This window comes from Medicago truncatula, chromosome 4 (assembly GCF_003473485.1).
Source record: "Medicago truncatula cultivar Jemalong A17 chromosome 4, MtrunA17r5.0-ANR, whole genome shotgun sequence".
Lineage (NCBI taxonomy): Eukaryota > Viridiplantae > Streptophyta > Magnoliopsida > Fabales > Fabaceae > Medicago > Medicago truncatula.
The window spans coordinates 33,698,432-33,712,338 of NC_053045.1; the positions used below are offsets into that span (position 1 = coordinate 33,698,432).

At 34.1% G+C, this 13,907-nt stretch overlaps 3 protein-coding genes and 1 pseudogene across 3 annotated transcripts; 3 read left to right on the top strand and 1 right to left on the bottom strand.

The window, feature by feature from the left end:
* Positions 1-2,236: 2,236 nt before the first annotated feature.
* LOC11420029 (GTPase-activating protein GYP1) lies at positions 2,237-7,886 on the top strand. The gene is made up of 10 exons (XM_003606780.4): positions 2,237-2,602; positions 3,379-3,535; positions 3,632-3,815; positions 4,367-4,437; positions 4,818-4,955; positions 5,043-5,134; positions 5,653-5,924; positions 6,346-6,431; positions 6,852-6,953; positions 7,454-7,886. Exons 1-10 carry the CDS (start codon positions 2,499-2,501, stop codon positions 7,613-7,615), a joined length of 1,368 nt encoding a protein of 455 aa, XP_003606828.2. The 5' UTR covers positions 2,237-2,498; the 3' UTR covers positions 7,616-7,886.
* Positions 7,887-8,082: 196 nt separating this feature from the next.
* LOC11415976 (peptidyl-prolyl cis-trans isomerase FKBP16-3, chloroplastic) lies at positions 8,083-11,210 on the bottom strand. The gene is made up of 7 exons (XM_003606781.4): positions 11,050-11,210; positions 10,662-10,936; positions 10,042-10,125; positions 9,486-9,535; positions 9,013-9,061; positions 8,798-8,872; positions 8,083-8,431 (listed from the first exon to the last, which is right to left on the bottom strand). Exons 1-7 carry the CDS (start codon positions 11,084-11,086, stop codon positions 8,312-8,314), a joined length of 690 nt encoding a protein of 229 aa, XP_003606829.2. The 5' UTR covers positions 11,087-11,210; the 3' UTR covers positions 8,083-8,311.
* Positions 11,211-11,667: 457 nt separating this feature from the next.
* Positions 11,668-12,733, top strand: LOC11422048 (TMV resistance protein N-like). The gene is made up of 2 exons (XM_039832753.1): positions 11,668-12,264; positions 12,529-12,733. The coding sequence occupies exons 1-2, from the start codon at positions 11,723-11,725 to the stop codon at positions 12,731-12,733; spliced, it is 747 nt and encodes a 248-aa protein (XP_039688687.1). The 5' UTR covers positions 11,668-11,722.
* Positions 12,734-12,771: 38 nt separating this feature from the next.
* Positions 12,772-13,423, top strand: LOC120575760 (disease resistance protein RUN1-like; annotated as a pseudogene).
* Positions 13,424-13,907: the final 484 nt, after the last annotated feature.

Genomic DNA, 13,907 nt, shown 5'->3' on the forward strand with positions numbered 1-13,907 from the left:
TGAGATTTCATAACACAATAATATTAATCAATATAATTCAAAATCATAATTAACAACATAAACAATCTTAAGCATCATTGCATCTTCAATAAACAATTATTAAGTAATCACATCATTTCAATCATCATCAATAACAAAACATCTTTTTGACTCGGCAAATGCGACAATGCAATCTAAACCTCTTTATGCATGTGGTACCAATCAGGACATGAGCCCCCAACAATCATAGTATTAATATCCTATTAAGGCATCGTGGTGAGGACAAAGCTCAATTCGTGGTAAGGACAAAGCTCCAGGGCATGAGCCCCCAACAAGTATGCTAATGCATGGATTCAATCAATCTAAAACAATCTTAATCAACATCTCAATATGCATCCAGTAATTTGGAGCTCAACAACATCTATTCATCTTATAATGACTCATGCAACTTAGTTAAATAACAGCAGCAGCATAATCAGATCACAACAGCAGCAGCATAATCAGATCACAACAGCATTATAATTTCATAACAACAATTCATTTTCAACAACATCAAGTTTATTCAAGAATAATTCAAGTAATGCATTTAATCGTTAAATCACATTACAAACAACTTAACAGTTCTTAACAACTTCACAGGTCTCAGTTAACATCTTAAATAAGTTTCATTACTACCTAATGTCCATTCCTAATCAATTCATTCAACTCAGGTCACGACATTATCAAAAGCATTCAGTTCTGGAAGTGCTCGTGAGGCGAGAGCATCTGCTCGCCATGGCGAGTACTTGCCAGATTTCCAACTATGATTGTTCCAGGTTCAATCTTGTTCTAAGTCATCCTCTAATCTTTAATACACATCTAAAGGTACTCAAAAGCATCTAAGGTTCAACTAAAAAGTCCAAAATACGAAAATCAACATGCTCTATGGTCATGCTCGCTATGGCGAGTAAGGTTGCTCGCGAGGCGAGGGGTATTGGCTCGCGTGGCGAGCGATGAACTTCATCACTCGCGAGGCGAGGATCATCGTTCGCCAGGGCGAGCGATGAATGTTGGCTCGGGCAGAATGCAATTTTCTTCAAAAATTCACCTAAACTCAAAGTTAAAAGCCTAATTTCACTTCCAGAATTCATTCTAAGCATAATCTAAGGTCAATGGATGTTTTCTACAACAATCTAATAGTTAAACATCATCGGATCATCAAATTCTCCTATTAACCCTAATTTCAAAACTTTTATAATTCAATCCTAACTTTGTTAATTGATCATCAGAATTATAAGAATCAATATTATTGAATCATTAGTCTCACCCTTACCTTAATGTGAAGAAATCGCAGCACTCTTTTGGTGATTCTCCCTTATATGGCTTTTTCCTCCTTTTCCAAAGTTTTGATCGTACGTACAAAGTGTTTTTCTAAAACTAGGTTTTCTCTTATATCTATTCCTAATATCTTATCTTATCTCACTTTCTCCCCCAAAACTCTCTAAAATCTCAAACTCAACTAAATATTTTATTTAACAATAAAATAAGTCTCATATCTCAACAAAATCATCAAAACACATCAAAATCATCCAAATCATCTAAACCGTCATAAATCAACAAAATTCACACATATATTATATAAATATAATATAATCGTCTAAATTCGATTAAATAATTAATTAAACGAAAGTGGGCGTTACATAATTCATCACTAACAATCCTAAAAACTAGCATGCAAGCCAAATTTTAAAAAACCTAAAAATGTTAAATTTCTTCAAAAAATTTAAAATTTCAAAAAAAAAAAAAAGGAATGAAGTAGGATAAGCAACACTTACTTGATATTGTGGGAGAAATTGACTTTGAATGGCGAAAAAATGAAGAAAATTGTACTTGGAGAGGAAAAAAAATCGTATTTGAGAAGTTTAAAAATGGTTGAAGTTATGTTTATGTGTTGCTGTTATATGGCTTAAGTCACATAGTGTGATTTAACTCAAGCAGGGTGACTTAAGTCACACAAAAACATAAGCGACATGAGTTAACTTATGAGTAATTTTAAGATTTCAATTAGGAGCGAGCAATTTCTGTTGGATAAAGAGCAGAATTCAAATTCATTTAACTAACCATAATTTCATTAAAGGAATATGAGTATCTTTTATCATAGATTCTCTTGTAATAATGTGAGAGTCTAAGCACTTATATCATACCCAACAATTTTTTAGGAAATGTTAGACCCAACAAACAACAATTGTGGAGATATTTAAATCATGTTTACCATGTCATCCAAATTGTTGTGATAAATGAAGAAGATAGGGTAATAAGCATAAGATTAGTAGTACTAAATAACCAACTAGTAAGCAAGATGAAAGAACAAAATAATAATAATAATAATAATGGGAAATGAGAATGTTGTAGTTTTATTTTGGCGGTAATAGATTAGATGGAAAATTCTGTTTGGTTATGTCGTAAAGCAAACCAAGTAGCTGTCTCTTGGAATCGAACAAGTGCGATTTGAATATTGAATTCATCTTCAGAATATCACGATGAACAAGCCTCCACGAGAAAATCATGAACGTAACAACAACAACAACAACACTGTTACTACTCTTGATTCCAGATTCAGCCAGACCCTACGAAACGTTCAAGGGTAATAATCATTTCTCATATTCATTCACACAGATCTCGTTCGTGATTTTCTCATTCTTCACAATCACAATCCAATTCAATTCAATTAATTGCTCAATTCATCATTATCCGCTGCTTATTCAAACTGATTCGCATAATTATGATATCATGTCATGTCTCCCTCTTCATTAGATTCATTCATTCATTTATTGAAATTATGTTACTTTTTTCTTTTATTATTTTTTATATATATTTAGTTCCAATGAGATGTTAGAATCCCAAAATTCAGATTTTGCCTTAAGAAATCTATCTACCTTGAGCTATCGAATCAAACATTATTATTTAGCCTCAGCGCTTATTGTTAAACTTAGTGAGTGTGTTTTGGCTCTATGTCGGAGAAAATTGTTTTGTAAAACTCATTGTAGTTTTTTTTTTTTTTTGAACAAAGAAAACTGATCGTAGTTTAAAACTAGTTTAAGGTAAAATGATTGATGTTTGGATACGTTCACGCCAAAGTGAATTGAATATGCTTAGAGCCACAAACTACAAATCCTAACTTTAAGTTGGAATCAGTTTTAAAGACAAAAAAAAAAAAAAAAAATTCTAATTGAGAACCGCAAACATACCATAATAACTTTTAAGTCTTCAGAATCACTTCGAGAAACACATGCACTTATTTTTATATAAATTTATCAAAATACGAGACACTTTATAGTCTCTTTTTGTCACCAGAGAACTAGACACACACACACACTCAGTGTAGTTATCGATATCAATTTACGTTCTCTTTACATCAAGGTTGCTCAAAGGTCGTAGCATGCCCGGTAAAGTATTGATGAGCAGAAGGTCAGAACCTTCTGATAACTTGAATTCAAAGGTATCCTCAACATTCTACAAAAGGAGTTTCTCACACAATGATGCTGGCACAAGTGATCAGATATCTGGTGCAGTAGAGGTGATCTTCGTATTCTTTATTATAACATTTCTTATATGTCTCTATAAGTTTGTCGTGGATTGGTTCACCTAGTAGAGACTTCTATTCTTAATACAGGAGGAGGTTCAGAGTACAAGTAAATCAGTTAGTGCTGCTAATGTTAGTAAGTTAAAAAGCTCAACCTCTCTTGGGGAAAACTTATCTGAAGACATCCGCAAGTATACCATCGGAGCTAGAGCTACGGATTCGGCAAGAGTTACAAAGTTCAATAAGGTGCTTTCTGGAACAGTGGTTATATTAGGTATTTTACTTTCATACTTCAATTTTTCTATGTATCGTCTTTTCCTTGTTACTCCTAAATGACCATATCTGATAATTGCAGCTGTTAGACAATATGAATAATAATATCTTGATTTTATCTTAGAGTATCTCAAATTATTTTTAAGGATTATTTTTCAAATTTGTTTATATTTGATTTGGATTTGGAGTTAATATTATCTTAAATTGAGATTGATCTGCAGTCTTCCATATCACCGGCCCATCATAACAATCACAATTTAACGTCTTTATTTCTTTCTCTTCCCTCTTTTATCTTAAACTTTTTAACTGTATTGCATGTAAAGATGTGTGCTCAGATTAACTGCCCACATTATGGTTGCCGTAGCCTATTGATATTTTTTGGCAGCAAGGTTCAAAATAATTTGCAACAGAAATCGAGCCTTGCTCACGATTTAGATATTGCTTAAATTTTATCAGTTTCGTATTACTAAGATGTTAAGCCTTATATGGAAATCTATTTTTGCCTACCAGTGTAAAATATTCATCCTTGACAATTTGACATCCATATTGTAGACAATTTGCGTGAATTAGCTTGGAGCGGTGTTCCAGATTATATGCGCCCTAAAGTGTGGAGACTCCTCTTGGTAAGCTCTATGGACCTTCCTCTATTTTGCTCACACTAGCTTATGCTCCGAGCACAGCCCTCAGTTATATGAAGCATGATAATAAGGAACTGTCGATCTCATTTAAGTTGTTAAGAAAAGTAGATTCTTATTTTATTTACTGATGTCTTAACATAAAAGTTTTGTTCATTGAGGCTGAGCCATGGAATTATTCTCTCACAAGAGACCTTGATGCTGGCCACATAAATGTTTTGCAACAAGATTATGAGGGAGATTTTAGAAAAGAAGATAGTGTATTTGTTATATAGAAAATCATCAAGGGGTCTAACTAATTGACCTCCCATACCTTCTTATAGACAACATTTTGTCTTCCTTGAAATTTAAAGATAAACTGACAACAGGGATATGAACCACCTAATTCAGATAGAAAGGAGGGAGTTCTAGGAAGGAAGCGCGGAGAGTATCTTGACTGTATTTCTCAGTATTATGATATTCCTGATTCTGAACGTTCAGACGATGAGGTCAACATGCTTCGCCAGGTATTCAGAGCTCTAATATATTCTTGTTTTGATTGTTTGTGGAAACAGTATTATTCTTTTTAATAGCTGCCATTGTATGTTTGTTAGATTGCCGTTGATTGTCCAAGAACTGTACCTGACGTTACATTCTTCCAGCAACAGCAAGTTCAGAAATCATTGGAACGTATTCTTTATGCATGGTAAAATATATTTTTACCCATTTATTGGTCCCAATATTTTTAGTCTGGTGTTCTCTGTCATGGATAATTTTCTTAGGTGAAAGATGACTCTTAGCTGCTTGGCTAAGAAAGTCATACAGCACAACTTCCCCAGTATTAGGGTATGTTAGTATGTACCATTGTGTACCCACTAGATACTGGTACTTGATATGTATCCATTACTGGTATGACAATAATTCAGGAGCGCCATGCATCATATGTTACACCGGTTTTAGAAGATAGGACTTCTACTTGCTTTTTAAATACTGTACTTAATCTAGTCCTGGTACAAAAAAAGTTACCAGACGGTGTTATTGCTCGTTAGTAGAATTTGTTTGTTGCTATATCTCCTTTTAAGTAAACTGGTACATACGAATTCAACTGTCAACTGTTTATGGTACTGAATGACACTCTTGGTGAATCTTAGAAGAGGCATAGTCATATATACCATTCTAGAAATGGTTTGCTTTTACTTATATAATTTTTCAATATTTTGTCAGGGCCATTCGACATCCTGCAAGTGGATATGTCCAGGGGATAAATGATCTCGTTACACCGTTTTTAGTTGTTTTTATATCAGAACACTTAGAAGGGGGTATAGATGATTGGTCAATGTCCGATTTATCTTCAGACAAAATCTCTAATGTAGAGGCTGACTGCTACTGGTGTTTGTCAAAGTTGCTTGACGGTATGCAAGACCATTACACATTTGCTCAACCTGGAATTCAGAGGCTTGTTTTTAAATTGAAGGAATTGGTCAGGAGGATAGATGGTACACTTTTTGCTCAGGACTTTTGTTTTCCTTCAAGCATTGCTATAATTTCATGAACTTAAATGCCTCACCACCTATTTATGGATTTCATACCATTCTATTCTCAAGTTTTCATTTTTCATTTTTTATTTTCAAATAGTGTTCTTAATTCTAAATTCTAGTAATATTAATAATTAGTTTACGTTTTTAGAGTAAAAATACTCTCATTAATAATTATTTTAAGTTTTTAGAGTAAAAGTGCTCTCAGATAGTGTCGAAAGTTGATCATCATCATCTTATTTATCCATTGGTTAAAGATACATAATTCATTGATATGAATTAACAAACTTGATCATTAATTTTGTTGCCGTGTTATTATTTGTATATCTTTGAAATATAATCTGATCTGATGTGTCCTGTTGGAACTTTTGAACTGCGTCAGAGCCTATTTCACAACATATAGAGGATCAGGGACTTGAATTTCTTCAATTTGCTTTCCGGTGGTTCAACTGTCTTTTGATCCGCGAGGTTTGCCCTGACAATCTTTTCCTTTATAAGCAGGTTAATTTGAGTCAGCTAGGATAAAGTTTCCAGAAGCACTTGTGGAAATAGAAATGTTATGAACATCTTATAATTACCGGGTTTTTTAAATAATAGTTTCTTGTATAACCATATAAGTTAGAAATTAGTTACACAGTTCAATATTTTCTGATGATTTTCTCGTAATTTGTCAATAAACATATACAAGATTAATTTTGGAGGTGAAGAACCATACAATTATTTTAATTGAGAAGCTTTTGTTAAGTTAAAAACTAATCCAAACCCCTATCTTTCTCAAGAACAACTTCATATGTGTCAATAATAAAGTTTCTGAATGGTAAAATGGACTATGACAAACATGAATTGATTTATGCTCTTACTAAGGCTGATATCTGATTTCATAACTAGATACCATTCGATCTCATCACACGCCTTTGGGACACATATCTAGCTGAAGGAGACGCCTTGCCAGACTTCCTTGTATATATATTTGCCAGTTTCCTTCTAACGGTGAGCTAGCTTACTTTGGCCTTTCCACTAAAATAATATATTTGAATTAAATTTCATCTCCTAGTCATGCTGTTCAGGAATGGTACTTGTTGGTCATGTTAATGTGTAGTTTTTACCTCTTCCGGTACATACCGTCTGATAATGCTGAGCCTGATTTCCAGTTTTGTTCGCAATAAAACAAACTTGTCGTTTGCTTTTGCACCACTTTTGCTATTTAAGATAAATGGTTTTCGAAGAGATTTCCTTTTGTACCGGGATGTTTTCAACGTGCATTGAAGTTGCATAATGAAGAATGCAATTCTAGCATTTATGGATGTACTTGCATTCCCTAATTGTCTACGTCCAGTTCGACGTGCATGCACATGCACTTGTTAATAATTTCTTTTTTCCCTGCTGTATTTTGTATGGTTGCTTAGATTATTTACACTCTCTTCTTACTCATATCAATGCTTAACCCATAGAAACTAGAAACTGAATGTATATATATATTTTTCCTTTAGTGGTCAGACAAACTCCAGAGGTTGGAATTCCAGGAGTTGGTAATGTTCCTTCAACACCTTCCAACTCAGAACTGGACTCACCAGGACCTCGAGATGGTGCTTTCCCGGGCATTTATGTGGCACAGCATGTTCAACAACTCTCCAAGCCATTTCGCTAGCTGAGCTGGCAATTGTGGTTTTCTGAATTTAGTTCTCCTTCAAATTATACCTCTCTCTGCTTTCCATCAGTGTTTCTTGCTTAGTGTATGCCGTTTTTTTGTCAATGCACGATTTTTTCAACCAATTGAGTGATTTGTAAAGGAGAGACAAATAACTGATAGTCTCAATTTTGTTGTATTTATTATTTATATATTTTCCAGAATAGCATCAAATACCCAGTTTGTATCCACAAGTGTGTTCTTTTCTAATGTATGCCTGTACAAATATTATAATGTTTGGTTGGAGAGAATTGAATATGCTAACATAGATGAATCAAACACGATGATTTCTCACCAAATGCAATACATGCTCAACAAAACTATAATATGTTCCCTGTTCTCTGGTTATTAATATGGTTGGAAGTTCCACCATTTGACCAAAAGCTCGGGTATAATAATAAATCATATTCCTCTCGGAGACCAGAGAATCCATGATATACTATCGATGGCAGGTTTAATACCATTTTAGGTATGAAAATTATACGCAATGAAGATTCAGCTTCAATATACTTGACATCATAAACTTCAAACAATATTACTCTACATAGCTATAAGTTGTAAGCGTATTCCTCAAAAGAATCAACAATTGTATAAGATAGTGATGGTGATAGATTGAATTGGGTTGACTGCGTTCAGTCAAGGTGGAATGAACAACCTAAGTTTATTCCTCATCCACGTCAAGTCCCGGTACATATTCCAAACTTACATCAAATACTACTGGACTGTTTGGAGCCACCCTTGGTCTTCCTGGTGCAGAATTAAGGCCTTTTGGGAATGCCAACTGCCAAAAACAAAAACATATAGCCAACAATTAGAATTAATTATTAATCCAATCTATAAATAAATTGTCAGCATTTTGCAATTGTTCTGTAACATGCATACACCTTTTCAATCAAAAGTGAACTAATTTTAAACACAAATATTATCCCTTTTTAAGACTTTTATATAGCTTATCAATCTAATTGTTTCATAAAATGATTAATCTGATCCACAGAGTGACTGAGAAACATACACCAGCTTTATGTTGGATAAAAACACAGATTTCAGTTTAATGTTTTGAATCTTGCTATGCTTGGAGATGTTTCTGGCATACATGTAAAAGTAGGGTGGAGGGAATCTACTGTCAACAATGAAGAAAGAAGCTTACCGATCCAGGTATGTACAGCCGACGTTTCCCTCCTACTTTCATGCTCAAAAGACCTTCATCAAGTCCTTTTATCACCTGTTATCCCATCACGTTGATAATCAGTTAGTCTTTGAAAGGACTATCAAACACCAAGGCCTCAAAATTACTGTACTTCAATCAACATTTAGTATGATTCTTGAGCTTAAAAAACACTCAAAGCAACATTTAGGGTTTACCTGACCAGATCCAACACGAAAAATGTAAAGCTGGCCTTTCTCCAATGAACTGTAAAATTGAAAGGGGGGGGAGAACAGCACATAATGCACATTAGTCAGGGTCATACTCAGAATCAGAAGCCAAAATCAGTGAGCATTGTAATCAAGGGTTCAAAGAGGACAGCATCAAAAACCAAAATCAGAAGGTGACAGAAAACTGAAAAAAAGGAACTATCAAGTTAAAACACCAAAGCTTTCCAATAGTACTTGCTGTTTTCTAAATGTGGCCAACTGTAGAATATTGTTAATAGCACAATTCAACATCTTATTAGGAGAGAAGAAATTAACATGAGTGAAGTTTGCTTATATTACACTCCGAAGGAAGTTCAATTCAAACAATACTTATCATATATATACAACAGCAAACATGACTAGCTGATCTTGTAATTTAAGGACTAACGAAAGAGCGATAGAACTTTGTAATTGGCGGATACCTATCAAATATTTGTCCAGATGGAACCATTGCAACATAATTGGCAGCAACCTATCAGAAAGGCACATGAAAATGTAGTCAGTATTGCTTTATTGAGAACAATATCAAATGCTGACAGAGGAATTTACTACAGACAAAAGTCATCTTTTAAGTTTATTCAAGGTTAAAATGTGAATAATATATTAATCATTTATAAGGTAACTTCAAACATTATCTAGTTTAGATTGAAAAGGAAGCAAAGATGGGCACATTGCATTTGCAGAGAGTCAGAGACATTTGCTATCGTGAAGAACTCTGTTGATAGCAATCTCATATCATTATCAGGCACTGAAATCATCAATTTTTGTTCAGTATTTTCTACCTAGAAGGTGAAAATAAATATATATTTAGAGTATCATGCCATTTCCTAGGGAAAAAAGATTCAGTTGCTTTCATTCCTAAGATACAAATTAAGTATTTGGGCATTAATCTCATTCGAAATTAGCATTGACTGCGTTTTTGAAATGGTGGAGACGGGCATACAAGGGAAACTGAACAGGTCAGAAGAATTTACATACCTGAAATCCAACTGGTGGACTAGGGCCCTGCCCAACTTTAATATCCTTGTATTGCAAACCTGATTCAGTAGTTACCATAGGTACCTTCATGTATAAATTACTCAGTGTAAGTCATTATCATTAACTATCGATATTAATGGTTATCTTGACAGAATTAGACACTGCACAAGTATATTAGTTCTTAAATTTCATGCAACTGAACAGAGCTTCTGTCAGGGGATTTTTGGTTACAACAATTTTTTTTTTGAAAAGGTGATTACAACAAAATTTGAACCAAAATGACAGCATAGAACGAGTCTTGTGATGATCTCTATTGCACTAGCACCAGTTTGTGAAGAACCTTATAATAGAAGTCCTTTTGTCAAATCTTCAAGACTAACAACTTCAATGACATTACAATGATATCTAATGAAAATTACATTGAAGTTTCAAGTTCCTAATTTTTTGAACTGGAAAACATTTTAGTCACATATAGTCAACTTTTCAAATTTTGCTGCCTAATTTTAGTAGATAAATATTAAAGATGACGCAACTGCACGGAATGTGAATGCATTCTGAGCAATACAGAGACATTAATCATAGGTAAGGCATAGAAAGGGAACTATGTAATCTCACCATACATTTTCAAGCTCTTTCTCACAAGTTCCATCACATAATTTTGGTTTTTCTTCTGGTGGTAAACCAGCTCCATTGGCAGCATCAAATGAATGGATGAAGAGTGTAGAGACTCCTAATGCTAATCCAAGAAAGTCTCTACGTGAATTGGTATTAAAAATATCATTAGCAGTGCATTCCCTTGTCTCTGTGGACTTGACTTTAAGAGCAAATCTTCTAAGTTTCTCAACAGAAATGCTTTGAGAAGCAGTAAGAGAAGGAATTTTACCACAAGTAGAATCTATAAAAAAAAGGAACAAATCAAATATAAATTAACAGTGAACTTGATTACAGCAATCACACAATATTATGCATTTTTGGACAGTGAGGAAGAGAGAAAGTGAAAGGACTTACAAAGTGGAAGCAGAAGAGGGGAAGCCATGCTAGGCATATCCAAGGATGTAATATTGTGTCATGTGGTGATGATGTTATTGTTTGCAAATGGAACGGATAAACCAAATCTAGTTTGTCTAGTTTGAACAATAAACATTGGAACATTGGATTGTGGTGTGTGTTTTTTCAGAGCCAAAGACACTCTTCCACGTGGCAGATAGATAAATCATTCAAAGAGTCATGGTTAGAGCTTGGACAGTTGCTATCCGCACATCCATTTATTTAATACACTTCCTAGTAAAAAAAATAATTTTTCCCAAAAAAAAATACACCTAGTAAAAAACTTTTGACTAAATTCATATTTCTTTTTAAAAATTAAGCTTGGTTTGACTAAACTTATGTAGATTAGGTAAAGGACTACTTCATAGCTCCTAAACTCATATTTCTTTTTTAAAAAGTAAGTTTGGTTTGACTAAAATTAATCAAGTTTATGTTTCGAAAATATAATATTTTGTTAATTCAGTGGCCATTTTAAAGTATATTGATAATTCAGTGGCTCAATCATCTTTCATTTTAAATTTCAGGCATGTTGCCTTATTCCTTAAGGCATCACATTCACAACATTGCTTGCCACCTTTTCTGTTTAGTTTGCAGATCATCAACCATTAGTTCATCAATTCCCTCTCATCCATCCATGTCTTCCTTCTATAACGAAGACTCATTTTCCACTGATTGCAGATCAAGGAAGAGTCCGTTGAAAATATTTAGAAGCTATGAAGTGTTCTTAAGTTATAGAGGGGAGGACACTCGTGCTTCTTTCACCGCACATCTCAATGCTTCTCTTCTAAATGCTGGAATCAACGTTTTTAAGGACGATGATTCGATTTACAAGGGTGCTCGCATTTCAAAATCGCTGCCTGAAGCAATCGAACAATCTCGAATTGCTGTGGTTGTTTTTTCAAAGCATTACGCGGATTCAAAATGGTGTTTGAATGAGTTGGTGAAGATAATGAAGTGTCATAGAGCCATAAGGCAGATTGTTTTGCCAGTGTTCTATGATGTAGATCCATTGGAAGTTCGCCACCAAAAAAAAAAGTTTGGTAAAGCATTTCAAAATATTTTGACTATGCTTTCAAATCAGACGCAAGGAGAAGGACATTATAAAGAAGAGTCGTCACTTCGGATGCTGAGAAGGAACTGGACAACCGCACTTCATGAGGCAGCAGGGCTTGCAGGGTTTGTAGTGCTCCATTTCATGTAATTCAACTTAATTCAAGAAGTATTCATTCTAGCAAACGATTTTGAAAGAAAAAAAAAGTTATCTATTTGATTATATATATTTTATTTTAATTTTTTTATCAAATTTCCCCATACCTTTGGAAAAATGTTATTTTGACATGGACACCGTGTGCACTTTTCATCATTATTACATCGTTAATGTAGTTCAAATACAATGTTAATTACTTTTAATAGATGATCCTATATTTGGGTTTTTAACAGGAATGAAAGTGAGGCTATCAAGGATATTGTTGAAAAAATCGTGCGTTTGCTAGACAAGACACACTTGCTTGTTGCTAATAATCCAGTGGGAGTTGAACCTCGAGTGGAAAATATGATTCAACTGCTAGACGAAAAAATACCAAACCATACTAGTGAGCTGCTAGGCTGCTACCCTTCCAACAATGGCAAAATCAATTTCAATTGATAGACTACCAAGAATCAAAAGATGTTCTACTTCTAGGGATGTGGGGTATGGGAGGGATTGGCAAAACCACCATTGCAAAAGCCATTTACAATAAAATTGGCCAATTATGAATGTAGGAGCTTTTTGGCAAATATTAGAGAAGTCTGGGAACAAAATGTTGGTCAGGTGTCGTTACAAGAACAGATTCTCTTTGATGTTTGCAAAGAAACGACGACCAAGATTCAAAATATTGAGGAAGGAAAAAATAAATTAAAGGATAGACTCAGCCAAAAAAAAGTACTTGATGATGTGAATACATTGGATCAATTGAATGCTTTGTGTGGACGTCGTCAATGGTTTGGTTCGGGTAGTAGAATAGTCATCACCACTAGAGATATGAACATTCTTAGAGGATATAGAGTTGATCAAATATACACAATGAAAGAAATGTGTGAAAGTGAATCAATTGAGCTTTTTAGCTGGCATGCATTCAAGCAAGCAAGCCCTAAAGATGATTTTGCTGAAATTTCCAGAAATGTAATTGAGTATTCTGGAGGATTGCCGCTAGCTCTAGAAGTGCTTGGGTCATATTTGTTTGATAGGGGGGGGTAACAGAATGGGAGAATGTATTGGAAAAACTCAAAAGAATTCCTAACGGTCAAGTACAAAAGAAGTTGAAAATAAGCTATGATGCTCTAAATGATGATACTCAGGAAGATATATTCCTCAACATAGCTTGTTTCTTTATTGGGTTGGTCCGAAATAATGTAATACATATATTGAATGGTTGTGAACTTTATGCAGAAATTGGAATAAACGTCCTTGTTGAGCGAAGCCTTGTGACTATTGATGAATTGGAACAGACTTGGAATGCATGATTTGTTGCGAGAATGATGAAAAAATTATATTATTATATTGTTAAATAAAAATTGAGTCTGTTTTCACAATTACAGATTATGAATAACGATGGCCATTATGGTGCTTTCCTACGCCATGATAATTATCCAAATTGGTTGACCTTGTACAGTGAAGGTTCTTCAGTAATTTTTGAAGTACCTCGAGTGGAAGGGCGTGTCTTGAAAACAATGATTTGCATTGTTGATTCTTGGACCTATGCTAACATAGCATCATATTCAGATGGCCTTCAAAATGTCATGGTGAAAAATTACACCAAGTCCACCATTCAGGTCTACAA

What these genes read in the sequence shown, in the direction of transcription:
- LOC11415976 (XM_003606781.4), bottom strand. Translation starts at nt 11,086, where the DNA reads ATGCCTAGCATGGCTTCCCCTCTTCTGCTTCCACTTT. An exon ending in TCTGGACAAATATTTGATAG is followed by an intron (nt 9,062 to 9,485) that starts GTATCCGCCAAT and finishes TCAATTTTACAG; the next exon opens with TTCATTGGAGAAAGGCCAGC. An exon ending in GGCTGTACATACCTGGATCG is followed by an intron (nt 8,432 to 8,797) that starts GTAAGCTTCTTT and finishes TGTTTTTGGCAG; the next exon opens with TTGGCATTCCCAAAAGGCCT.
- LOC11420029 (XM_003606780.4), top strand. Translation starts at nt 2,499, where the DNA reads ATGAACAAGCCTCCACGAGAAAATCATGAACGTAACAACAACAACAAC. An exon ending in AGGTCAACATGCTTCGCCAG is followed by an intron (nt 4,956 to 5,042) that starts GTATTCAGAGCT and finishes TATGTTTGTTAG; the next exon opens with ATTGCCGTTGATTGTCCAAG. An exon ending in GAACGTATTCTTTATGCATG is followed by an intron (nt 5,135 to 5,652) that starts GTAAAATATATT and finishes ATATTTTGTCAG; the next exon opens with GGCCATTCGACATCCTGCAA.
- LOC11422048 (XM_039832753.1), top strand. Translation starts at nt 11,723, where the DNA reads ATGTCTTCCTTCTATAACGAAGACTCATTTTCCACTGATTGCAGATCA. An exon ending in GAGGCAGCAGGGCTTGCAGG is followed by an intron (nt 12,265 to 12,528) that starts GTTTGTAGTGCT and finishes GGTTTTTAACAG; the next exon opens with GAATGAAAGTGAGGCTATCA.